Source organism: Dendrobates tinctorius, unplaced genomic scaffold (assembly GCF_039654945.1).
Source record: "Dendrobates tinctorius isolate UK_male_01 unplaced genomic scaffold, ASM3965494v1 ptg000202l, whole genome shotgun sequence".
Classification (NCBI taxonomy): Eukaryota; Metazoa; Chordata; class Amphibia; order Anura; family Dendrobatidae; genus Dendrobates; species Dendrobates tinctorius.
In genome coordinates, this window is record NW_027361869.1 from 302273 (window position 1) to 329918 (window position 27646).

Here is a 27646-nt window from a genome sequence, read left to right on the forward strand (position 1 = left end):
CGGGCCCCTCAGGGTCCTATTTTGTGGGTGGGGCCCCTCAGGGTCCGATTTTGTGGTTGGGACCCCTCAGGGTCCGATTTTGTGGTTGGGGCCCCTCAGGGTCCGATTTTGTGACTGGGGCCCATCAGGGTCCGATTTTGTGACCGGTGCCCCTCAGGGTCTGATTTTGTTGGGGCCCCTCAGGGTCTGATTTTGTGGCCGGGGCCCCTCAGGGTCTGATTTTGTGGGTGGGGCCCCTTAGGGTCTGATTTTGTGGGCGGAGCCCCTCTGGGTCCAATTTGGTGGGCGTGAACACTCTGGGACCGATTTGGTGGGTGGGGCCACTCGGAAGCCGATTTGGTGGGTGGGGCCACTAGGGGCCCGATATGGTGGGTGGGGCCACTCGGGGCCCGATATGGTGGGCGGGGCCACTCGGCCGATTTGGTGGGCGGGGCCACTCGGGCGGTTTGGTGGGCGGGGCCACTCGGGGGCCGATTTGGTGGGAGGGGCCACTCGGGGCGATTTGGTGGGCGGGTCCACTCGGGGGGCCAATTTGGTGGGCGGGGCCACTCGGGGGCCGATTTGGTGGGCGGGGCCACTCGGGGGCCGATTTGGTGGGCGGGGCTACTCTGGGTCCGATTTGGTGAGTGGAGCCCCTCTGGGTCTGATTTGGTGAGCGGAGTCCCTCTGGGTCCGATTTCTTGAGCGGGGCCACGCTGGGTCCAATTTGGAGGCCAGGGTCGATCAGCCTCCAATTTGGAGGCCGGGGTGGCTAAGCCTCCGATTTGGAGCCTGGGGTCACTCAGTTTTCGATTTGGCGCGCTGGCCCTTTAAGAATCACTTTGGCGCGTCGGCCGTTTTAGAGACAGGGTGGCTCACTGGGCTTCTAAATCCACTTTGGCGCACATTCTCTCTCAGGGGCATGCTTCATGTGATGAGGCTAGATTTGCATTTGTGCTGTGGGTTTCGCTTTAAGAGCTGATATTATGTGGCAGAAGCTCTGTCCTGGGGGCGTCATGTGATGTTCGTACGCATTGGCATAGTAAATGGGTGTGCCTGCGCATATCAATGAGCTTTACTGCCATTTGAATTGCCTCAGGGCACGTGTTAAGTTGCCCATTGAAAAGCATTGAGACATGCATTCCAATGACGGGAAAAAAAATTTCAAACGCAAATTGTGCAAAAACTACAAATCCGATCGACACGAAAAATACTTAGCACACCTCTCGTGGATGCTGGCTTCGAAACAACACCTCAACGGAGTCTGTGCGTGTAGCGGTTCGGGCCGCATTAATTGCGGAAATCAACTGAATAAAAAGAAAAAGTTAGCAGCGTTCGGATTACAACATTAATACTAGATGTGTATTTCCTGAAGGAAGTACAGATAGTGGTTTGAAATGCTGCCCAGGCTGCCCCTTTAAGAGAGACTTGCCTGCTGCACCTGCAAGACTTTCAACTCAGGATCCGTTTTAACTGTGGGTGCCTCTCAGGGGCCACTTTGGCCTCAGGGTCAGATTTGGTGGGTGGGGCCCCTCAGGGTCTGATTTGGTGGCCGGGTCCCCTCAGGGGCTGATTTGGTGGGTGGGGCCCCTAAGGGTCCGATTTTGTAGCCGGGGCCCCTCAGGGTCTGATTTGGTGGTTGGGGCCCCTCGGGTCCAATCTTGTGGCCGGGGCCCCTCGGGTCCAATTTTGTGGGTGGGGCCCCTCAGGGTCCGATTTTGTGGCCGGGGCCCCTCAGGGTCCGATTTGGCGAGCGGGGCCCCTCAGGGTCCGATTTGGCGAGCGGGGCCCCTCAGGGTCCGATTTGGCAAGCGGGGCCCCTCAGGGTCCAATTTGGTGGGCGGGGCCCCTCGGGGTCCGATTTGGTGGGCGGGGACCCTCGGGGTCCGATTTGGTGGGCGGGGCCCCTCAGGGTCCGATTTTGTGGCCGGGTCCCCTCAGGGTCTGGATTTGTGGGTGGGGCCCCTCAGGGTCCGATTTTGTGGCCGGTGCCTCACAGGGTCCGATTTTGTGGGTGGGGCCCCTCAGAGTCCGATTTGGTTGGCGGGGCCCCTCAGGGTCCGATTTTGTGACTGGGGCCCATCAGGGTCCGATTTTGTGACCGGTGCCCCTCAGGGTCTGATTTTGTTGGGGCCCCTCAGGGTCTGATTTTGTGGCCGGGGCCCCTCAGGGTCTGATTTTGTGGGTGGGGCCCCTTAGGGTCTGATTTTGTGGGCGGAGCCCCTCTGGGTCCAATTTGGTGGGCGTGAACACTCTGGGACCGATTTGGTGGGTGGGGCCACTCGGAAGCCGATTTGGTGGGTGGGGCCACTAGGGGCCCAATATGGTGGGTGGGGCCACTCGGGGCCCGATATGGTGGGCGGGGCCACTCGGCCGATTTGGTGGGCGGGGCCACTCGGGCGGTTTGGTGGGAGGGGCCACTCGGGGCGATTTGGTGGGCGGGTCCACTCGGGGGGCCAATTTGGTGGGCGGGGCCACTCGGGGGCCGATTTGGTGGGCGGGGCCACTCGGGGGCCGATTTGGTGGGCGGGGCTACTCTGGGTCCGATTTGGTGAGTGGAGCCCCTCTGGGTCTGATTTGGTGAGCGGAGTCCCTCTGGGTCCGATTTCTTGAGCGGGGCCACGCTGGGTCCAATTTGGAGGCCAGGGTCGATCAGCCTCCAATTTGGAGGCCGGGGTGGCTAAGCCTCCGATTTGGAGCCTGGGGTCACTCAGTTTTCGATTTGGCGCGCTGGCCCTTTAAGAATCACTTTGGCGCGTCGGCCGTTTTAGAGACAGGGTGGCTCACTGGGCTTCTAAATCCACTTTGGCGCACATTCTCTCTCAGGGGCATGCTTCATGTGATGAGGCTAGATTTGCATTTGTGCTGTGGGTTTCGCTTTAAGAGCTGATATGTGGCAGAAGCTCTGTCCTGGGGGCGTCATGTGATGTTCGTACGCATTGGCATAGTAAATGGGTGTGCCTGCGCATATCAATGAGCTTTACTGCCATTTGAATTGCCTCAGGGCACGTGTTAAGTTGCCCATTGAAAAGCATTGAGACATGCATTCCAATGACGGGAAAAAAAATTTCAAATGCAAATTGTGCAAAAACTACAAATCCGATCGACACGAAAAATTCTTAGCACACCTCTCGTGGATGCTGGCTTCGAAACAACACCTCAACGGAGTCTGTGCGTGTAGCGGTTCGGGCCGCATTAATTGCGGAAATCAACTGAATAAAAAGAAAAAGTTAGCAGCGTTCGGATTACAACATTAATACTAGATGTGTATTTCCTGAAGGAAGTACAGATAGTGGTTTGAAATGCTGCCCAGGCTGCCCCTTTAAGAGAGACTTGCCTGCTGCACCTGCAAGACTTTCAACTCAGGATCCGTTTTAACTGTGGGTGCCTCTCAGGGGCCACTTTGGCCTCAGGGTCAGATTTGGTGGGTGGGGCCCCTCAGGGTCTGATTTGGTGGCCGGGTCCCCTTAGGGGCTGATTTGGTGGGTGGGGCCCCTAAGGGTCCAATTTTGTGGCCGGGGCCCCTCAGGGTCTGATTTGGTGGTTGGGGCCCCTCGGGTCCAATCTTGTGGCCGGGGCCCCTCGGGTCCAATTTTGTGGGTGGGGCCCCTCAGGGTCCGATTTTGTGGCCGGGGCCCCTCAGGGTCCGATTTGGCGAGCGGGGCCCCTCAGGGTCCGATTTGGCGAGCGGGGCCCCTCAGGGTCCGATTTGGCAAGCGGGGCCCCTCAGGGTCCAATTTGGTGGGCGGGGCCCCTCGGGGTCCGATTTGGTGGACGGGGACCCTCGGGGTCCGATTTGGTGGGCGGGGCCCCTCAGGGTCCGATTTTGTGGCGGGTCCCCTCAGGGTCTGGATTTGTGGGTGGGGCCCCTCAGGGTCCGATTTTGTGGCCGGTGCCTCACAGGGTCCGATTTTGTGGTTGGGGCCCCTCAGGGTCCGATTTTGCGGCCGGAGCCTCTCAGGGTCCGATTTTGTGGTTGGGGCCCCTCAGGATGTGATTTTGTGGCCGGGGTCCCTCAGGGTCCGATGTTGTTGCCGGGGCCCCTGAGGGTCCAATTTTGTGGGTGGGGCCCCTCAGGGTCCGATTTTGTGGGTGGGGCCCCTCAGGATCCGATTTTGTGGTAGGGGCCCCTCAGGGTTCAATTTTGTAGGTGGGGTCCCTCAGGGTCCAATTTTGTGGCCGGGGCCCCTCAGGGTCCGATTTTGTGGCCGGGGCCCGTCAGGGTCCGATTTTGTGGTTGGGGCCCCTCAGGGTCCGATTTTGTGGGTAGGGCCCCTCAGGGTCCGATTTTGTGGGTAGGGCCCCTCAGGGTCCGATTTTGTGAGTGGGGCCACTCAGGGTCCGATGTTGTGGCCGGATCCCCTCAGGGTCCGATTTTGTGGGTGGGGCCCCTCAGGGTCCAATTTTGTGGCCGGGGCCCCTCAGGGTCCAATTTTGTGGGTGGGGCCCCTTAGGATTTGATTTTGTGGGTGGGGCCCCTCAGGGTACAATTTGGTGGGCGGGGCCACTCTGGGTCCAATTTGGTGGGCGGGGCCACTGTGGGTCCGATTTGGTGAGCTGGGCCCCTCAGGGTCTGATTTGGTGGGCGGGATCTATCAGAGTCCGATTTGGTGGGCGGGGCCGTCAGGGTCCAATTTGGCTGGCGGGGACCCTCGGGGTCTGATTTGGTGGGTGGGGCCCATCAGGGTCCGATTTTGTGGGTGGGGCCCATCAGGGTCCGATTTTGTGACCGGTGCCCCTCAGGGTCTGATTTTGTTGGGGCCCCTCAGGGTCTGATTTTGTGGCCGGGGCCCCTCAGGGTCTGATTTTGTGGGTGGGGCCCCTTAGGGTCTGATTTTGTGGGCGGAGCCCCTCTGGGTCCAATTTGGTGGGCGTGAACACTCTGGGACCGATTTGGTGGGTGGGGCCACTCGGAAGCCGATTTGGTGGGTGGGGCCACTAGGGGCCCGATATGGTGGGTGGGGCCACTCGGGGCCCGATATGGTGGGCGGGGCCACTCGGCCGATTTGGTGGGCGGGGCCACTCGGGCGGTTTGGTGGGAGGGGCCACTCGGGGCGATTTGGTGGGCGGGTCCACTCGGGGGGCCAATTTGGTGGGCGGGGCCACTCGGGGCCGATTTGGTGGGCGGGGCCACTCGGGGGCCGATTTGGTGGGCGGGGCTACTCTGGGTCCGATTTGGTGAGTGGAGCCCCTCTGGGTCTGATTTGGTGAGCGGAGTCCCTCTGGGTCCGATTTCTTGAGCGGGGCCACGCTGGGTCCAATTTGGAGGCCAGGGTCGATCAGCCTCCAATTTGGAGGCCGGGGTGGCTAAGCCTCCGATTTGGAGCCTGGGGTCACTCAGTTTTCGATTTGGCGCGCTGGCCCTTTAAGAATCACTTTGGCGCGTCGGCCGTTTTAGAGACAGGGTGGCTCACTGGGCTTCTAAATCCACTTTGGCGCACATTCTCTCTCAGGGGCATGCTTCATGTGATGAGGCTAGATTTGCATTTGTGCTGTGGGTTTCGCTTTAAGAGCTGATATTATGTGGCAGAAGCTCTGTCCTGGGGGCGTCATGTGATGTTCGTACGCATTGGCATAGTAAATGGGTGTGCCTGCGCATATCAATGAGCTTTACTGCCATTTGAATTGCCTCAGGGCACGTGTTAAGTTGCCCATTGAAAAGCATTGAGACATGCATTCCAATGACGGGAAAAAAAATTTCAAATGCAAATTGTGCAAAAACTACAAATCCGATCGACACGAAAAATTCTTAGCACACCTCTCGTGGATGCTGGCTTCGAAACAACACCTCAACGGAGTCTGTGCGTGTAGCGGTTCGGGCCGCATTAATTGCGGAAATCAACTGAATAAAAAGAAAAAGTTAGCAGCGTTCGGATTACAACATTAATACTAGATGTGTATTTCCTGAAGGAAGTACAGATAGTGGTTTGAAATGCTGCCCAGGCTGCCCCTTTAAGAGAGACTTGCCTGCTGCACCTGCAAGACTTTCAACTCAGGATCCGTTTTAACTGTGGGTGCCTCTCAGGGGCCACTTTGGCCTCAGGGTCAGATTTGGTGGGTGGGGCCCCTCAGGGTCTGATTTGGTGGCCGGGTCCCCTCAGGGGCTGATTTGGTGGGTGGGGCCCCTAAGGGTCCAATTTTGTGGCCGGGGCCCCTCAGGGTCTGATTTGGTGGTTGGGGCCCCTCGGGTCCAATCTTGTGGCCGGGGCCCCTCGGGTCCAATTTTGTGGGTGGGGCCCCTCAGGGTCCGATTTTGTGGCCGGGGCCCCTCAGGGTCCGATTTGGCGAGCGGGGCCCCTCAGGGTCCGATTTGGCGAGCGGGGCCCCTCAGGGTCCGATTTGGCAAGCGGGGCCCCTCAGGGTCCAATTTGGTGGGCGGGGCCCCTCGGGGTCCGATTTGGTGGGCGGGGACCCTCGGGGTCCGATTTGGTGGGCGGGGCCCCTCAGGGTCCGATTTTGTGGCCGGGTCCCCTCAGGGTCTGGATTTGTGGGTGGGGCCCCTCAGGGTCCGATTTTGTGGCCGGTGCCTCACAGGGTCCGATTTTGTGGTTGGGGCCCCTCAGGGTCCGATTTTGCGGCCGGAGCCTCTCAGGGTCCGATTTTGTGGTTGGGGCCCCTCAGGATGTGATTTTGTGGCCGGGGTCCCTCAGGGTCCGATTTTGTTGCCGGGGCCCCTGAGGGTCCAATTTTGTGGGTGGGGCCCCTCAGGGTCCGATTTTGTGGGTGGGGCCCCTCAGGATCCGATTTTGTGGTAGGGGCCCCTCAGGGTTCAATTTTGTAGGTGGGGTCCCTCAGGGTCCAATTTTGTGGCCGGGGCCCCTCAGGGTCCGATTTTGTGGCCGGGGCCCGTCAGGGTCCGATTTTGTGGTTGGGGCCCCTCAGGGTCCGATTTTGTGGGTAGGGCCCCTCAGGGTCCGATTTTGTGGGTAGGGCCCCTCAGGGTCCAATTTTGTGAGTGGGGCCACTCAGGGTCCGATGTTGTGGCCGGATCCCCTCAGGGTCCGATTTTGTGGGTTGGGCCCCTCAGGGTCCAATTTTGTGGCCGGGGCCCCTCAGGGTCCAATTTTGTGGGTGGGGCCCCTTAGGATTTGATTTTGTGGGTGGGGCCCCTCAGGGTACAATTTGGTGGGCGGGGCCACTCTGGGTCCAATTTGGTGGGCGGGGCCACTGTGGGTCCGATTTGGTGAGCTGGGCCCCTCAGGGTCTGATTTGGTGGGCGGGATCTATCAGAGTCCGATTTGGTGGGCGGGGCCGTCAGGGTCCAATTTGGCTGGCGGGGACCCTCGGGGTCTGATTTGGTGGGTGGGGCCCATCAGGGTCCGATTTTGTGGGTGGGGCCCCTCAGGGTCTGATTTTGTGGCCGGGGCCCCTTAGGGTCTGATTTTGTGACTGAGGCCCCTCAGGGTCCGATTTTGTAGCCGGTGCCTCTCAGGGTCCGATTTTGTGGTTGGGGCCCCTCAGGGTCCGATTTTTGGGGCCAGGGCCCCTCAGGGTCCGATTTTGAGGGTGGGGCCCCTCGGACCGATTTTGAGGGTGGGGCCCCTCAGGGTCTAATTTGGTGGGTGGGGCCCCTCAGGGTCCGATTTTGTGGGTGGGGCCCCTCAGGGTCTGACTTTGTGGGTGGGGCCCCTCAGGGTCTGATTTTGTGGGTGGGGCCCCTCAGGGTCTGATTTTGTGGTTGGGGCCTTTCAGGGTCTGATTTTGTGGTTGGGGCCCCTCAGGGTCTGATTTTGTGGTTGGGGCCCCTCAGGGTCCGATTTTGTGGCCGGGGTCTCTCAGGGTCCGATTTTGTGGCTGGGGCCCCTCAGGGTCTGGATTTATGGGTGGGGCCCATCAGGGTCCGATTTTGTGGCTGGGGCCCCTCAGGGTCCGATTTTGTGGGTGGGGCCCCTCAGGGTCTGATTTTGTGGGTGGGGCCCCTCAGGGTCTGATTTTGTGGGTGGGGCCCCTCAGGGTCCTATTTTGTGACTGGGACCCCTCTAGGTTCGATTTTGTGGCCGGGGTCTCTCAGGGTCCGATTTTGTGGTTGGGGCCCCTCAGGGTCTGATTTTGTGGCCGGGCCCACTCAGGATCCGATTTTGTGGGTGGGGCCCCTTAGGGTCTGATTTTGTGGGTGGAGCCCCCTGGGTCCATTTTGGTGGGCGGGGCCACTCTGGGTCCGATTTAGTGGGCGGTGCCCCTCATCGTGCGATTTGGTGGGCGGGGCCCCTCTGGGTCCGATTTGGTGGGCGGGGCCCCTCTGGGTCTGATTTGGTGGGAGGGGCCCCTCTGGGTCCGATTTGGTGGGCGGGGCCCTTCAGGGTCCGATTTGGTGGGCGGGGTCAATCTGGGTCCGATTTGGTGGGCGGGGCTCCTCGGGGTCCGATTTGGTGGGCGGGGCCCCTCAGGGTCCGATTTGGTGGGCGGGGCCACTTTGGGTCCAATTTGATGGGCGGGGCCCTTCAGGGTCCAATTTGGTGGGCGGGGTCACTCTGGGTCCGATTTGGTGGGCGGGGCTTCTCAGGGTCTGATTTGGTGGGCGGGGCTCCTCAGGGTCCGATTTGGTGGATGGGGCCCTTCAGGGTCCGATTTGGTGGACGGGGCCACTCGGAGTCTGATTTGGTGGGCGGGGCCCCTCAGGTATCCGATTTGGTGGGCTGTGCTACTCTGGGTCTGATTTTTTGAGCGGGCCACACTGGGTCCGATTTGGAGGCCAGGGTGGCTCAGCCTCCGATTTGGAGGCCGGGGTGGTTCAGCCTACGATTTGGAGGCCGGGGTGGTTCAGCCTACGATTTGGAGGCCGGGGTCGCTCAGCTTTCGATTTGGCGCGCCGGCCCTTTAAGACTTATTTCGGTGCGCTGGCCCTTTAAGAATCACTGTGGCACGTCGGCCCTTTAAGAGCCAGGGTGGCTCACTGGGCTTCTAAATCCACTTTGTCGCACATTCTATCTCAGGGGAATGTGTCATGTGATGAAGCTAGATTTGCATTTGTGCTGTGGGTTTCACTTTAAGAGCTGATATTATGTGGCACAAGCTCTGTCCTTGGGATGTCATGTGACGTTCGTAGGCGTTGGCATAGTAACTGGGTCTGCCTGCGCATATCAATGAGCTCAACTGCCATTTCAATCGCCTCAGGGCACGTTTTGCCATTACCCATTGAAAAGCATTGGAGACAGTGCATTCCAATGACGGGAAAAAAAAATTTCAAACGCAAATTGCGCAAAAACTACAAATCCGATCGACACGAAAAATACTTATCACACCTCTCATGGACGCTGGCTTCGAAACGACACCTCAACGGCGTCTGTGCGTGTAGCGGTTCGGGCCGCATTAATTGCGGAAATCAACTTAATAATAATAATAAGAAGAAGAAGAATAAGTTAGCAGCGTTCGGATTACAGGATAGTGCTTTCTTCAAAACACTATATAGAAATCTCATCCTGAGTTAATTGCTCCTTGGCGTTGGATAGCTGAGAATCACATGATGAAGATCGAAAACAAGAAAAGTGTTGTTGGTTTTTTTTTGCCATCAACATCCAAGAACTTCCATTGTGTTATCCTTTACCGTGTAGCGTCCACGCTATTCCCTTTTCACTTACTTGGCAATTATTGAGGGCTGAGGCATTAAAGCGCCTTATAGTGCTTATATTTGGCATTTCCATAGTGGTTTTATTTGGGAACTGTATTGAGTATTGGATAGAAGTATAATTTGGCATTGTATTGTAGTATTTTGTATTTTTTGGGCTTTGTTTAATAGTCCTATGCCGTCCCAGTATAGCAGTATTATGTAGACACCTTATTGTAGTAGGTTATTATTGAGCCCTCTGTGTTATTGTTATTATTTTGACACTGTATAGAAGTAAAATTTGGCACGTAGGCATCATATAGAAGCGTAATATACAGTTGTGGCCAAAAGTATTGACACCCCTGCAATTCTGTCAGATAATACTCAGTTTCTTCCTGAAAATGACTGCAAACACAAATTCTTTGGTATTATTATCTTCATTTAATTTGTCTTAAATTAAAAAACACAAAAGAGAATGAAGCAAAAAGCAAAACATTGATCATTTCACACAAAACTCCAAAAATGGGCCATAAAAAAGTATTGGCACCCTCAGCCTAATACTTGGTTGCACAACCTTTAGCCAAAATAACTGCAACCCAACCGCTTCCGGTAACCATCAATGAGTTTCTTACAATGCTCTGCTGGAATTTTAGACCATTCTTCTTTGGCAAACTGCTCCAGGTCCCTGATATTTGAAGGGTGCCTTCTCCAAACTGCCATTTTTAGATCTCTCCACAGGTGTTCTATGGGATTCAGGTCTGGACTCATTGCTGGCCACCTTAGAAGTCTCCAGTGCTTTCTCTCAAACCATTTTCTAGTGCTTTTTGAAGTGTGTTTTGGGTCATTGTCCTGCTGGAACACCCATGACCTCTGAGGGAGACCCAGCTTTCTCACACTGGGCCCTACATTATGCTGCAAAATTTGTTGGTAGTCTTCAGACTTCATAATGCCATGCACACGGTCAAGCAGTCCAGTGCCAGAGGCAGCAAAGCAGCCCCAAAACATCAGGGAACCTCCACCATGTTTGACTGTAGGGACCGTGTTCTTTTCTTTGACTGCCTCTTTTTTTCTCCTGTAAACTCTATGTTGATGCCTTTGCCCAAAAAGCTCTACTTTTGTCTCATCTGACCAGGGAATATTCTTCCAAAACATTTTAGGATTTTTCAGGTAAGTTTTGGCAAACTTCAGCCTGGCTTTTTTATGTCTCGGGGTAAGAAGTGGGGTCTTCCTGGGTCTCCTACCATACAGTCCCTTTTCATTCAGACGCCGACGGATAGTACGGGTTGACACTGTTGTACCCTCGGACTGCAGGGCAGCTTGAACTTGTTTGGATGTTAGTCGAGGTTCTTTATCCAACATCCGCACAATCTTGCGTTGAAATCTCTTGTCAATTTTTCTTTTCCGTCCACATCTAGGGAGGTTAGCCACAGTGCCATGGGCTTTACACTTCTTGATGACACTGCGCACGGTAGACACAGGAACATTCAGGTCTTTGGAGATGGACTTGTAGCCTTGAGATTGCTCATGCTTCCTCACAATTTGGTTTCTCAAGTCCTCAGACAGTTCTTTGGTCTTCTTTCTTTTCTCCATGCTCAATGTGGTACACACAAGGACACAGGACAGAGGCTGAGTCAACTTTAATCCATGTCAACTGGCTGCAAGTGTGATTTAGTTATTGCCAACACCTGTTAGGTGCCACAGGTAAGTTACAGGTGCTGTTAATTACACAAATTAGAGAAGCATCACATGATTTTTCGAACAGTGCCAATACTTTTGTCCACCCTCTTTTTATGTTTGGTGTGGAATTATATCCAATTTGGCTTTAGGACAATTCTCTTTGTGTTTTTTCATTTAAGACAAATGAAGATAATAATAACAAAGAATTTGTGTTTGCAATCATTTTCAGGAAGAAACTGAGTATTATCTGACAGAATTGCAGGGGTGTCAATACTTTTGGCCACAATTGTAGGCTATGTAAAGTATTATTACTTGAGCACCATATAGTGGTATTATTTAAGATCTTTACGGAATAATTATTTAGTCGATGTACAGCAGTATAATGTGGATTCTGTAGTAGTATTGTATGGGTGCAGTAGTATTACATGGGCTCTGCTCAGAGGTATTTATGCTTATGTGGAGAAAGTGTAGCTCTGCTATCTGGCCGTTATGTACTGGTTTCACTAGGGCACTCTATTGTGGTACAATTTTGGCACTGTATACTGATATTATTTGTGTTCTGTATAGCAGTATAATAGAAAAAACTCCTACTATATGATGGTATTATTTGTTCATTATATAAGGTTATTATTTAAGCACTGTACAGTGATATTATGTAGAGACTGTATATGGAATAATTCAGCTCTGTATGGTGGTATTATATGGACACTGTATAATCATTAACCATTATAGCAGTATTACATGGGCTCCATATAGCAGTATTTTTTCTAAATAATATGGGCTCCACATTGCAGCATTTTGATAATATTGCAGTATTTTATATATAATTTGGGCTCCATATTGCAGTATTTTATATATAATATGGGCTCCATATTGCAGTATTTTATATATAATATGGACTCCATATTGCAGTATTTTTAAATATTATATGAGCTGCATATTGCAGCATTTTTGTGCATAATATGGGCTCCATATTGCAATATTTTTAAGCACTGTATAATTGTATTTTTGTGTTATGAAATCTTAAAATGTTAAATTGTTTGACTTATTAGAAGGATTTACTAATGATTTTCTACTCCATATCAGGTTAACTATCTCTCACTCACATATTTTTTTTATTTTTTTTTGAAAGGTGACGTATTTACCATTAGTTTATTTTGCAGATTTTGTTACTCTGTTCTAATACTTGTTAAATGCTTGTTAAAAAAAAATCCAAAAAAATCTAATGCATTTTTTAATTCTATTTTCCGATTACACAAAAGTAATATTCATCATTTTATTGTCCCATTAAACTAGCATTCGTCGTCGAGCTCTTCACTGAACATTATGTTCTGTGCTCCGTGTACGGCTCGCACCTGATGTCTTCCTTTGTATACAAGGAATTTATATAAAAACAAGCCATGAAAGAAGTATGACAACACAACACCATCATGTGCTTTTCTGTATGAAAAGACCATTGCTAAGAAACTACCTGAAAAGGGTTTGTATATTATTAGAAAAAAAAAAAAAGAGTTTGCCTTTATTTCGCAAACAGCGCCACTCTCGTCCTTGGGCTGTGTCAGGTACTGCAGCTTATTTTTATTTATTTTCCTATTATTGAAAACAGGACATTACCACTGGCAGGGAGGCTCGGCATAGGCCTTTTTAATGGGGTTGTTCACTACTTGGATAACACTTTCTTAAATGCCCAAGTCCCCAAGTAAAGTTTATGCTCCCATCCCTCCCCGGAGCCATTCCTACGATGTCGTTACCGCGTCCCCCAATGCAATGTCACGCGAGAGCTGCAGCCAATCAGTGGTCCCCCATTCCATTGCAGTAGTAAAGCAGCAGACGGTCATTGGCCACTGATCAGCTGCAGCGTTTACATGACAAAAACTCGGCATTTTAACAAGGGTGTGAAGACTTTTTATATTCACTGTATATCCCAGGCACATTTTATGTAAGTAGAGCATAGAGGAAAATTTATTTTATTCCACAAAGGTGAAGGAGTCAGAAAACGTAGGAGAATGTCATGTTTGCTCCTTAATTATCTTACCCATTTTTTATTTTACATTTGTCTTTCTGCTATTTGCAGGATTATCGTCCGCCTCCTTACCTTTCACAATGGCAGCTTCCCAGGGGAGAAGAAGTTCTGAATATAGCGCAGGAAGAAAAGAAAACAGAAGATAGACGTCCTGCGTGACAGCATCTACCTGATCTGCTCTATGTCCGAGTCCGATCAATATTACGTGCCAGGTCGGCTGCCTATGCACATGCGGCCAGCTGTCTCGCAATGGGTTTGTTACTAATATTGGCAGATCTGATATCCGACATGTCACATAGAAAGTAGCGCATCATAGACTGTAACACATTGATCTACAGCTTCACTGCCGTCCATTAAGACAGGGTCACACGAGCATCGGAAAAATTTTCATCCATGCGTCATCCAGATATCCATTTTTTTACATCTGTATGGAATACGTTTTTATACATCAGGAGTAGCGACCCATGGAAATTTGGATTTTTGTACCAAACCCGAACTTTAGTCCAAAGTTCGGATCGGGTACCAGAATTTGAACCAGAACCCCATTGAAAGCAATGGGGACCCAAACTTTGGAGCAGGCATGTCTCTCTCCCTTCCTGTCAGGAACACCGCACTACACTCACTCACTGAGCCAGTGCGCATGTCCTGAGTACAAAAAACCGTGCTCAAAGATACCTGTGGAGCAGGGCAGCAGCGGTGACAATGCGTGCTTCAAGCTAACAGGACCTGAAGCACGTGACTGCTGGGGGCGTGGCCTAAGCTCCACAGAGCTAGGAGCTGCAGGGAAACCCCTAGAACGGTAACTGCGGGACAAGTTACCAAGGGGCATAGACAGGGGCGGAAACCAGATCAAGCTGGGGTCAATGCACGAGATAGCAGGACAGTACCAAAGGGTTAGACAGAGCGGATAGTCAGGACGTAGCAATAGATCAGAAAACCAGAACGGGCAATGGACGGTACAATAGGGGCAAACGGTAGCGGAGTAAAAATAGCAAAGCCAGGAGGTCAGAACCAGAAAAGACAATAGTACCTAAAACGTGAGACGGAGTTCAGAGTGAGGGGACAGGCCGGGTCATACACGGAAATCAAACAAGCAATGCGGTACACGCACACCAGGGGGGTCAGACACACAGCCAGAATAACAGTATAGCTGACAGAGAATGCTAGTCTGGAGTGAGTATAAATACCCCTACCAGATACAAAGAGAGGCCGGCAAAAGTTAACCCTGTGAGAACAGGACATTAACCATGTCCTAACCATGACACTTCCTCCCCCAACGAAGTCCATGTTCAGTGTTTAGCATCGGACACTAAGGCTGGAGTCACACTAACCAGCGCAAAATACGGTCCGTAGTTTACATGCGTAATACGGATAAATGACCCCTAAACAGTGCTCCGTATGTCATCCGTAATCAAGGTGTGGTCGCGTATTTTGCGCATTTCAGCATCCGTATGTAATCCGTATGGCATCCGTATGGTGAGATTTTCTTGCAGGCTTGCAAAATGGACATATAATGGAGCCCTATGACAGGGTTTCTAAACAGAAACGAAAGAATAGATATAGACATATAGAATGCATATATATATATACTGTATATATATTCTATATGTCTATATCTATTCTTTCGTTTCTTTATTAAACCTGTCAGTGTGAGTTTACTGTATAGCGCACTGAATTGCCAGCTTTGCTAAAAGACACCGGGTGCGTATTTCTCGCAAGTCACATGTGTGGTCCGTGTGTAATCCGTATTTTTTGCGCACCCATAGACTTGCATTGGCGTATTACGGGCGTAGTACGCTGACAATGGCAGCATGCTGCGATTGGCACGGACCGTAGAATACGGATGAGAAATATACGGCTGGTGCGAGGGACCCCATAGAGAATCATTGGTCCGTGTGTAATGCGTGCTTTTAGCGCCTCTCACTCGGACGTATTCCTCGCCAGTGTGACCCCGGCCTTACTGTCTGGTACAAACCCCGAAGTTCAGATTCGCTCATCGCTCATCAGGAGTCAATAACATTTACAAGACCAAATACCGTTTCCTATATTAAGAGTGGCAATGTATCCATATAAATCAGACTCCATACGGATGTCCAGAACTCGTAGACTTCAATGGCCAAGTCTCATCTGAAATACAGAGACTAATGAATGCTTGCTGTGATTTTTTTCACACGGAAACCCAGTCCATATTGAAGAACTGCCCTCTGAACTGCCCTAGTCAATCACATTAGTAGGGGTGCTGAACGTGTGCTATCCAATTTTAACACTGACACAGCACACGTACATACAATATACTTGTGTAATATGAGCCCTGAAAGGGAATGGCAGCTCAAATTTACACTTAGGCCTCATTCACACATCAGTAATTTTGATCAGTAATTCATCAGTATTTGTATGCCTAAATCAGGAGTGTCTCCAAAACACAGAATAGGTGTCAGTCTTTCAATTTTAGTTTTTCTCTGTAAGGTCCACTCCTGGTTTTGGCATACAAACACTGATAGCAAATACTGACGTGTGAATGAAGCCTTAAAATGTGTACCCTTGCCGTGACTGAACTCCTGGGTGCGCTCTTCCTATATTGAATGACAGCACTGGCTTGCTTAGAGCCAGTGCTGTCTGAAGATAAACCTTTATAATGTGCAGACTGTCCCTGTGTGGAAGTGAGTACAGACATCACTCTCTCCACTCTGCTGACATTGCTCGTCTCCTCTGCTATCAACTCAGTGTAGAAGACAGCGCACAAATCACTCTGTCCTCTCTGCTGTCATCGCTTGTCTCTGCTATCACCTCAGTGTAGACGAGGGCATACCCATCCTTCTCTCCTCTCTGCTGATATTTCCCACTACAAAGCTATTCCTGCGCGAAGTCAGCAGTGAGGAGAGAGTGATGTCTGTGCTCGCTGCTGCACAGAGACTTCTCTTCAGACTGCACTATCCAAGCAAGCCAGAGTTGTCAATTAAGACTCCTTGGCAAGCATCCCGATTAAATCATCTTAGATAGGATGAGGGAAGCATAATTTTCTCCCCCAAATCGTACATGTTCTTAGACAACCAGGCGATCCTAGATGTTGCCCTCCATTCACAACTCTTCTGCCATCAGAGGTGACAAGTCTTCTGACTCCAGAAGACCCACAGATTCAAGCCGAAACCTTTGTGACTTGCCTGCTCCAAGGCCGCTAACCTTTCATCTAAGACCTCTTGTGCATCAAGGTCTTCTCTGATGCGAAACATCCCCTCAGGTTGGGGAACGTCATCTATCCTTCATTGATGTTTAGGGATGTTGTATCCATGGGTCACAAGAATGAGTTCTCCTCCCTGCCCCATCACTTCTTGTACGTACATTGGGGCACACAGATCTCACCCTGTTCTTATGCGTTACCTTTTCGGGGTCAGTTCCGGCTCGCTAGGCCTCTCTGGAGTGATCATGCTCTCTGTGACTCCTAGTTATACACCCTGTACATTGTCTTATATATTTAGTAGGAATGAGAGCGTGACTTCTTTATTCAGATCATTTTTCTCAAAGCAGATTTTTCCCTTTTTTTGTTCCCCATTGTACATACATTACAGCAATTTAAGCAATAAAATATACAAGAAAAACAAATAAAAAACATCCTCCCCCCATTAGGAACAAAAACAAAAAGAATGTATGAAATACAAAATGTTTTCTAGTAATGTCTCGTGTGTATACATAACCAATGTAAATTAGTACACAGAATAATAAATATTATCATAAAAAAGACAATTGAAATGTATTTAACCCCTTAATGACATATGACTTACAGGGTACTATATGTGCCGCCTCTCTGTCTTTGATGCAGGCTCACAAGCCGAGCCTGCATTTTTTCTGGAAAATAAGTGCTGTGCTATTCAGCCATCACCTACCTGTAACAGCCGCGGGTGGAGTGGCGCTCTTCCCGTGGCTGTTAACCTGTTAAGGGGGCGCACTGTTCTATGCACCCATCGGCGCAGCTGTGACCTGATCGCGGGGAGTAGATGGATTGCCATTACGGCCAGGGTTCTGCTGAAGACTTCCATGCTTGTCATGATGGTACTGCGACGTATAGCACAAGCGATCAGATGATTGCAGGCTCAAGTCCCCTAAGGGGACTAACAAATACAGTGAAAAGTAAAAGAAATAAAATGAAAAAATACACATATTTGATATCTCGGTGTTCGTAAAACTCCATTCTATCAAAATATAAAATAAATTAATCAGATTGGTAAGCGACGTAATGAAATAAAAACAAAACATTGATATGGTGACTTTTTGGCTGCTGCAACAACACAACAAAAAGTTAGAAAAGGTCTTTAGTTTTGGCTTTAAACATTTTGGTGACTATTTAGCAGAAAAAAAAATGTGGCATCTTTCCCAAAATAGTGAAAAATTTGATCCAAAATATTTGGCATACATAAAAATCACTCTGTGACACAAATGATTAATCAGGCAAAAACATCTTGAAACCCTAAACTCTGCAAACTAAAACTAACAGAAAAAAAAACAAACGCAAAAAACATGCGAACACATAAAAACGTGACATCAAAAATGGTGCAAATGAGAAAAACTAAAAAAAATAACAGAGGGCAAAAACATTGAAAAGTAGGCAAAAAACAGGCGACAAACGCAATGATGAATCTGACATCAAGCCTTTTTCTTTATCAAGTGGGCATGGGTCATCAGGAAAGCTGCCATAGAGAAAAAATGATTGCTACGCCCACTTGGCTAAAAAGTATTAGCTTTATATACTGGGAAGAGGAGGCCATATCTCGGGAACGGAGAGGGGCAGGAACAAAAGAAAGACAACGCTGGATTCAGGAAAACAGCGGCATTTACTCCAGGTAAAAGAATGACATATTTATGACTATGATAAGTCCTCTTTAAAGCTTTTCTTTGACTCTGACTTGGATTCTCTGACTCCTTATTGTAATATCCCCTCCAAAACCTTCCAGGAGGGTCCTAGTCCCAAAACTTGTGCATGAGGTCTGCCCCCTCCATTCAGCATCTAGGACAGTAAAGATTGGTACTCGTTCAGATTTTTAATTAGGCGTAGAGGAGTTTTCTGTGCCGTACATCCAATTCATTATTGCATATGCACCTTTCTTTTTCTCTGTTTTTTTTTTTTTACGCTCGTTTTCATTTGCGTCTTGCACTTTTAATTTGCACACTTTTGCCCTTAATTAACAAGAATGAATGCATTTACGTGTGGATAATTCCCGGAAGAGCTCTGAAGAATAGATAATGTATCATCGCACCATGTTTCCTCCGGCGAGAGTGGGGATCTCATAAATTAGAAATGTAACTTCACAACCGACACGTAACCTCAATTATTGTTATAATCAATTTATCAAATCCTCTCATTCTTTCGGATGCATTAAGAATCTGAATTCCAGAATAATTGCGCACAGAGAAATTTTATTATTTCACCCAATGATGGAGCGGACTAAGTGGGTGGAAATTTAAAGAGTAGCTGTCGTTTTAATTTTTATTTCAAAGATTAATAGTACCCGTGAAAATAAGCAACTTTGCAATATATCTTATCAGAAAAATCTTCTGCTTTCTCCTCCAGGATTAATATTTCACTCTCAAATCTTGGGGAAAAATCTGTATTGAATATAGACATATTTTCCCATCATTAGTAGATGACAGTTGGTGCTTTTAAAATTCTATGGAGAAGCTTGTGGAACACACAGACATTCTGCTGCAAGTGCTCCTAAAACGATTTTTTACAAAATTTTAACTCGTTTCATGAGAACTTGCAGCAAAATGTCTGGGCCTCTAGCTCCTTCCTCCTCCTCTTCATAGAACTATATAAGCACCAACCCTCACCTCCTATCTCAGTAATGGCAAAAAATCTGTCTTAACAGATTTTGCCAATGGGTTGAGAGAAAAAAGATCAGTCCAGAAGGAGAATGATCGTAGAGGACTAGCGCTGAGAAATCTGAGGCAATGGCAAACATTACTACTTTCACATTAGCGTTTTTTTAGCGCAGCGCTTCATGCGCGATAGAAACGCATGCCAAAAATGCATCATGCGCTTTGCATGCGTTTGCGTTTTTTAGGCGCATGTGTTTTAACCAGTTTCTAGCCATGTTAACTCTTAAAATGCATGCGTTTTTTAATGCAGGCGTGCGCATGTCCATGCGCACTCCTGCGTTCCCATAGACTGTAATGCGTTATGCTGTCACATTCCATGCGCAAGTGTGCGCATGCGTTTTTTTGACGCCATTGGACGGACCCAAAAATGCAACAGGTTGCATCTGGCGCGCCTAGGTGCACACTTTAAAAAACGCATGCGCACGAAAACGCATATGAACGCGTGCAAACGCAAGACCATGCGCCCCCATGTTAAACATAGATGCGCATGACGCATGTGCATGGACGCGCACGATGCGCTGCAAAAAAAAAAAGCGCTAATGTGAAACCAGCCTTAGAGTGCTGCACGTGTGCCAATATGCGCGGGCGGGGAACCGAAAAAGTAAGGCGGTTATGAGCTGCTTTGTCATCAGCTCCTATGCAGAGTGCAGCAGACAAGATGAGATTGTCATTGACTGCTGCACTCTGCGTATGCAATGGCTGTGATGGCAGAGGCTGAGCAGCTAATAAATTAAAACAGTATTGAATTTTGTGAAAGTTCCTGGTATAAAAAACCCTACCCAAGTAACATAGGGTTAGGGCTTAAGTATGGACTAGAGGTAGGGTTAGGCTATGTACACACGTTGCGGATTGGTCTGCCTATTTTTCCGCGCAAATTTTACAAAATCCGCAGGTAAATCCGCAGGTCAAAAGATCTGCGGTAATCTGCGGATTAGCCTGCGGTTTTGCCCTGCGATTTTTCATCTCTGCAATGGAGGAGATGGCAAACCGCAGCGGAATCCACAGAAAAGAATGACATGTCAATTCTTTCTGCGGATTGGAAACCGCAGCAAAAACCGCGCGGAAAATTCTGCACCGTCTGCACTGCGGTTTCCATTTTCCATAGGATATAATGGTACTGTACAACGCAGCTAATTCTGCTGCACATACCCTTAGGGCTAAAGTATGGACTAGAGGTAGGGTTAGGGTTAAAGTATGGAGGGTGAGGGTAATAAAATAGTTATATAAAAAAAACACAAAATAATGTAAGACATAGTAAAAAAAAATGCAATAACAGTGTATAATTTTTTTAGGCCTAAAAATTAATGTTGTATTTCAACAAAAAGCAGAAGAAACTTGAGGGAAGACAAGATGGCAAACTATAATTACATTCATGTTTTCTTAAAATACAATGCATGTGCTCGAGCTATAAGGAGGTCCATACTGGTGGAAGGGCGTCCAGGGGTGCTAACAGTCCACAGGTTAAGAGGATACAAAATTTGTGCCTTGCACCCTGGGCGCCGACAGCCCACCCACGCTACGAACTGACAGCATATACTGTAGATGCCACAGCCTGGATTCTTCTCTGATCCCAGATGTGAAATCCTACTAACTTATTGATTTCATTGCTTGCCATAAAGGGTAAGAGCGGATAGTTCCCACATATGTTCCATTTTATCTCATATTTTAATAGTAAGTGTCTAGTTGGGAAACAGTCAGGAGTAAAATGCAATGAACGATAAAATGCCACAAGTGTCATCCTCCCGGGGTCCGATGGCATATTATCCTGGAGGGCCCCTGGGAAATCATTATTATGGCAAACTAGGGGACTCGTTAAAGTGTAAAATGACGTTATCCCTTACCTGTGAGTGACAGAGGGTGCAGAGAATGAGAAAGGAGAGAAGAGGTGAGGGTCTCATCCAGCTGTGGGGTCAAAGGAGACAAAACAATATCAGCACAAATCAGACCTGCAGAGTATTGCATGGAACATAACTTACGGAAAGAACTGCAGAGCATTACTTATTTTTTCCAATCATGCTCTAGTGCTCTGCAGAACATTACACACTCTTATGTTTTACCCGTCATCTGTCTTGTGAGCTGCAGAACATCACAAAGTCTCATATCTACGATTTACGGTGCGATCTGCAGAATATCACTCTCGCTTGCCACAGGCAGGGCTTCATAGGGGTACAAATATTGCAGACATTGGGGCCTTCAGGAGCCATTGGAACCCCATTTCCAGTTAGACTCAGGTGTGGGCTGTAGAATACAGTCGACTCCTGATCTGTATGAAGCGGTCTCAGCTCTTGAGCCCGCTCCCTACGTGCAGTGCACACAGTGCAAGATGAAGCCATTGGGTGTAAAAGGACCCCATCACTTGCCTGGGCTCCCCGCATGCTGGCCAAAGTCCTGCAAAAGACTGTATCTCTCAAGCTCGGCGACATTTAGGCTTTGTGCCCCATCAGGAACAAAATATACATTGCTTGACAGCAAAACTGAGTCCACGTGTAGAATGTTTGTACATTGGGCAATCGGAGTGGCAAAAATTAGAGATGAGCGAACGTGCTGGGATAAGGTGTTATCAGAGCATGCCCGAGTGCTAACCGAGTGACTTCGGCGCGCTCAAAAAATATCTTCGAGTCCCCGCGGCTGCATGTCTCGGTGCTGTTTGACAAGAGCAGCACATGCAGGGATTTCCTGTTTGTTAGGCAATCCTCGCTTGTTTTGCAGCTGTCGAACAGCCGTGAGACATGAAGGCTCGAGGACTCAGATTTTTCAAGCACGTTGAAGAAACTCGGTTAGCACGCGGGCATGCTCTGATAACGCCTTTATCTCAGCACGCTCGCTCATCACTAGAAGAAATCAGTTAATGTAGACAATCTTATGGCTCCTTATACCTCTGACATAGTGGGGTACGGCACCACCGATTTCATACAGAAATTTTTGGCCATACTCCATTGGGAGGACGCACTAGATGATCATGGTAATGACCGCCATTGTGACACGATCCAAACTAATTATTATCCACCTGTAATGGCGCTGTTCAGACCTGCATTTTATGACTCCCACAGGGGTCAGGAACCACAGAATCTCTCCTGATGCCACTTATTGTCTAAGTAGCTCCAGGGAATTGACCTTCGGGCTCTTACTTGCAGAGCTGCACACAACGAAGAAGAAGAACACGAAGAAAGCATCTGGCACAAGCATCATAGAGGTGCTGACAATAGAGGAGTCTATGGATAGCGGAAAGCTGCTCTACCCCTCCCGCTATACCCCCTCGTATACAATAACCACAAACATTATTAACAGTAAAATAACCTGAGGGCAGATTATGAGTGAAAATATGTATATAAGGATGCCAGCTGCACTCATGCATAAAAGGGGAAAAAAATAGAATGTGCATCTAATTGCCTGTTTTCCATTTCCAGCACTTATTTTCTATAGCGAAGATTATTAAAGGGGTTGTCCAGCTCGAAAAAAATGTGCAACTTTCCTTTTAAGAGCATACAGTCGTGGCTGAGAGTGTTCGCACTCTTGAAATTGTTCCAGAAAATGAAGTATTTCTCCCAGAAAATAATTGCAATTACACTTCTTTTGTTATACATGTTTGTTTCCTTTCTGTGTATTGGAACAAAACAGAGAAAAAAAGGCAAATTGGACATAATTTCACATAAAACCCCCAAAATGGGCAGGCCAAAATTGTTGGCACCTTTTCAGAATTGTGGGTAAACAACTTTGTTTCAAATATGTGATGCTCGTTCAAACTCACCTGTGGCAAGTAACAGGTGTGGGCAATAGGAAAATCACACCTGAAACCAGATAAAAATGGTAGAAGTTGTCCAAATCTTTGCACTGTGTATCTGTGTGTGTCACACTAAGCCATAAAACATTCCACGTGCCAAAAATATCTAATTTTTTACCCGGTGTAAATGTTGCTGTTCTTCTGAATCCGGTGTTATTTTTCTTTTTTTTTCTGTGGCTCTCCGTTCCTAAGATAATACTCTTGCCTTTTTTGTAGCCAAGTAAGCATGGTCCTCAACTCTTCTCTATGGAAGTCTTCTTGAGGACCACGCACACTTGGCTAACAAGGCCGAGGCTAGATTTATATACAGCAGAGAGGGGATCATACTTAGGGAACGGAAAGGCGCAAGGACCCAAGAAAAGTATCGCCAAAATCAGGAGAACAGCGGGTTCGATACACGGTAATAAAAAATCATATTTATTGTAAGTGATCAGTCCTCCTTAAGGATTATCCCTTTTTGATGCTTCCCCTTTGACTATCTCCTGCAATTTTGAGTATTCGGCCCCTATGCAGACCAGTTTGTCTGCATGATTACTGATCACAAATGAACCCTGCGTAGTGTGATCCTGCCAACATGTTACTCCACTCACTCTGCCCTTCTTCTTGCAAACCGATCAACCATCCTAAATTTGAAGATCTGTTACGGTAGGTCGGGGATATATCACTGTGGAGGCATCATACTATGTGTGGTGAGAGGCTTTGTGAGCATCATTTTATGTGTCATGGGAACTTTGGGGCATCATACTGTGTGAAGGGATGTATTGAGGAGGCATCATACTGTGTGGGGGTAATGTAATTGTGACAGTAGTCACTATTCATGGACTAGACATGAGGCAAAGTAGTCAAGAGGTCCAAGATCAAAAGCCAGGAAGGTATGTCAAAGACAGAGTGGTAAGACAAACGGATAGTCAGGGGCAAAGTCCGGGTCTGGTAACTAAAGTCAGAATATGTCAAAGGCAAAAGGGGTTTTACAAACTAGTAGTTGAAAGCAAATCCAAGGTCCAGCAGCAAAAGATCAGCATATCAAAAACATAGAGCAGAGAGTAAAGACACCACTGACCCGAAGCTACAATTGGCAATGATCTGACATTGCCAACTAGGTAAAAAGCCTGGAAATTATCTGGAAAGGAAAACACCTGGAGGAAACCCAAACACAACACCGACAGCCCGACACGCCCTTGCTATACATAAGGAGGCTGAGCTGTCACTCCAAAGCTCACAGACAGAGAAAAAAGGACTTAAAAATCCTGTAAATTTTAGCAAAAACACATCACAGAAAATAGCCTCACCAAACCTTGTCTAATGACTAATGCACTAGCAGGATGCAGGGGGCTCCCAAAGATAAAGGCTGGAGCAGCGCAGGTGCCCACCACTGATGAGAGCAGCCACCCTGTCACTATAGCAGTGATGATGAAGGTGTTAGCTGCCTAGTGGAAAAAAGGCACACAGATGCGCTGCTCCAGCCTTTATCTTTGGGAGCCCCCTGCATCCTGCTAGTGCATTAGTCATTAGACAAGGTTTGGTGTGTCTGAGCTGTCACTGACAGCACTGACAGTCTGACATGCCTCTGCTATCCATAGGGCGGCTGAGCTGTCACTGACAGCACTGACAGCCTGACACGCCCCTGCTATCCATAGGGCGGCTGAGCTGTCACTCACAGCACTGACAGCCTGACACGTCCCTGCTATCCATAGGGCGGCTGAGCTGTCCCTCACAGCACTGACAGTCTGACACGCCTCTGCTATCCATAGGGCGGCTGAGCTGTCACTGACAGCCTGACACGCCCCTGCTATCCATAGGGCGGCTGAGCTGTCACTGACAGCACTGACAGCCTGACACGCCCCTGCTATCGATAGGGCTGCTGAGCTGTCACTGACAGCCTGACACGCCCCTGCTATCGATAGGGCTGCTGAGCTGTCACTGACAGCCTGACACGCCCCTGCTATCCATAGGGCAGCTGAGCTGTCACTGACAGCACTGACAGTCTGACACGCCCCTGCTATCGATAGGGCTGCTGAGCTGTCACTGACAGCACTGACAACCTGACACGCCCCTGCTATCCATACAGCTAATATAAAGGATGGGGCAATGTTTTTTTTTTACTGACTTAGTGTAAAATACAAATTGCCGCTGTGCGCTACACAGTACGTGTCCCTCTTTGATATATTTCTTATTTATCAGATAAGTATAATCATGGAGATACATTGGTCTGCATGGCAGCTGCAACCACAAAATAATAAGTGATTCTTAATTAAGACAAGCTGTCAAGTTGCTTCCTGGTTTTCCTAACAATGCCTTGAAGCAAAAGAAAATCAGTTGCAAAAGTCTACATACCCTCCAAGTACAGCTCATGCATAAATGTAACTAGCAACCCCATTAAATTTCTGCCTCCCAAGCAATTTGCAGCAGACGACTGTCATTATAGAGCATCGCACGGGTCCTGCTCATCACATTGCATCTGAACATGCAATAAATAATTCATACTGTCATCTGATTAACTCTTTCTCACCCGGGAACAATCCCGCCGAGATGATCACACAATGACAACCATGATGTTGTCACTTTGTGAATGATACAGGTCTAATTCTTTAATACATAGAATCATAGAATCATAGAATCGTAGAGTTGGAAGGGACCTCCTGGGCCATCTGGTCCAACCCCCTGCTCAAAGCAGGATTCCCTAAATCATCCCAGTCAGATGTCTGTCCAGCCTCTGTTTGAAGACTTCCATTGAAGGAGAACTCACCACTTCTCGTGGCAGCCTGTTCCACTCATTGATCACTCTAACTGTCAAAAAGTTAGACAGTCACATGATGAAAGATTGAGTTCCCTTCATCTGTAAACTTCCTGAAATCCTCTGTGGAGCTGTATGTTAGCACTGCAGCCTTGCATCACTGGGGTCCTGGGTTCAAAGCCCACCAAGGACAACATCTGCGAGAAGGTTGTATGTTCTCTGTGTGTTTGCCTGGGTTTCCTCCAGGTTCTCCGCTTTCCTCCCACACTCCAAAACACATACTGGTGGCTGCCATTACATGTTCTGACATCTAACTTCCCTTCAGTTCTGAACAGCAAATCCATGTAGTAATCTGAAGCAGCTGATTCACTAGCCAAGTTTACCATTCAGCGGTCATGGAAAGCTGAGTGACATCCCATGTAGGAGATTTAAGGGGGAATTTTACTATTGAAATTAGTGATACACTTCTATAGATCCTGGGATTACGATTAAAATGATACCAGTCTTGTAGTAATCTGATGTGCCAGCGCTGAAAAACTGAGCTTTGAAGCCATATGCAAATTAGCCTGGAAGTGCATTGGGGGCTTCTTGTATTCTGACACGCCCCGTGCACTTCCAGGTTAATTTGCATATGGCTTCAAAGCTTAGTTTTTCAGCGCTGGTGCATCGGATTACTACAAGAAAGGTATCGTTTTTATTGTCGTACTAGGACCTATACAGCCATGCCACTAGTCTGAGTAGTAAAATTGTCATGACATGTTCAAAGGCAGCCATATTGGTTATCACTTAGCTTTTCTGGATACAGATAAAACTATAAAGTAGTGTATTATGCGTCTAGAAAGTTGAAACATTTTCTGCCTTCTTATAATCTCCGCCATTGATTGTCACTATCCAACACAATAAGAAAGTATGTACAGTGTGAACATGTGCAAAGCTGATGCATAATACATCTCACATAGTGCAGTATAATGGTACAGCAGAGCTGAGTATGTTACTTCAATGAGGTTTCCACGTTCCAGCCATAGGCGTACTACATCAGGTACATCATAAAAGTGTAATTGACGAGGATCTCTTCGCAGGAAACCCCACTGATCCCAAAAGTGAAGTGATCCGCCACTGACCATTTTCTCTTAGGTATGATAATGCAGTAGTTCTTACTTGCAGTCCTATGTAAAACACCGGCAATTACAATTCTGCACAAAAAAGTACATTTTTAGGCTGCAATTAACTCTGATTGAGGAAGCCGAGATATGAGGAGCTGTTTGATGGCAGCTTTACGCTAGGACCATGCAAACAGCTCCATATATCTCAGCTTTTTTAACAAGGGGGGGTGTTAATTTAGCAGATTTTGGACTTTGAGGATAGATAATTGCAGCCCTGGAGGGGAGTAAAACAGATTCATACTAGTATAATGCCACCATATGAGCTGTTCACTTACCTGGCATAGAGAGCAATGTGCAAGTGCAGCCAAGCCTGTGCCCGGGTCATCACCTGGCAGGTGCCCATTTATGTGCCACTAGTTCCACATGTTGAAGTCTATGGCTTACTCTATACAGACACATTTACCATCCTGCTCTCCAGACTCCTTCTTTGCGATGTCTCTGGTGAGAATTCCCACCTATACTATACATCTTTCCATGAGACCCCTCCTCTGCCCACTCCTCCGCAGCCTCGTCCTCCTTGTGCCTGTATAGAAAAATCACCACCGATTAGTCTTTGGATTTTTCCTTAAGATTCTTCAGGCATAAACACTTGCATCTAGATTAAAAAAAACTCCTGGGAGTTGTAGTTCCAGTCTACAGGGAAAATATAGAAACTCAGTCATTAGTTAACCTTAGTTCGATCTCTTTTCACTAGGGTAAAAAAACTGAATTTAAAAACGAGAGTCGTAATTCCACATCGTCTGGAGATGTCGGAGCCACAAAGACTGAAGGTAAATGTAATCTCTCAAGTGTGTTCCGCCACATCGATTATATGCAGAAAATACAGAGAAAGGCTTATGTGTAAATTATTGTATGGCCGAAAATAGAAGGATAA

The 27646-nt window shown here is 48.3% G+C and overlaps 1 protein-coding gene across 2 annotated transcripts in view; it reads right to left on the reverse strand.

Annotated features, from left to right (window-relative positions):
* LOC141057025 (glucagon receptor-like) overlaps positions 1-27225 on the reverse strand; it is a 63394-nt gene extending 36169 nt beyond the window's left edge. Inside the window, exons 1-2 of one of the 2 annotated variants that reach the window (XM_073553508.1) lie at positions 27048-27225; positions 20936-20996 (exon numbers count right to left, since the gene is read on the reverse strand). In XM_073553508.1, the coding sequence (XP_073409609.1) occupies positions 20936-20996; positions 27048-27115 (129 nt within the window). In that variant the 5' untranslated portion in view covers positions 27116-27225. The remainder of the gene's footprint in view (positions 1-20935; positions 20997-27047) is intronic. The other variant, XM_073553507.1, reaches the window with a different exon arrangement.
* Between the last annotated feature and the right edge of the window lie 421 nt (positions 27226-27646).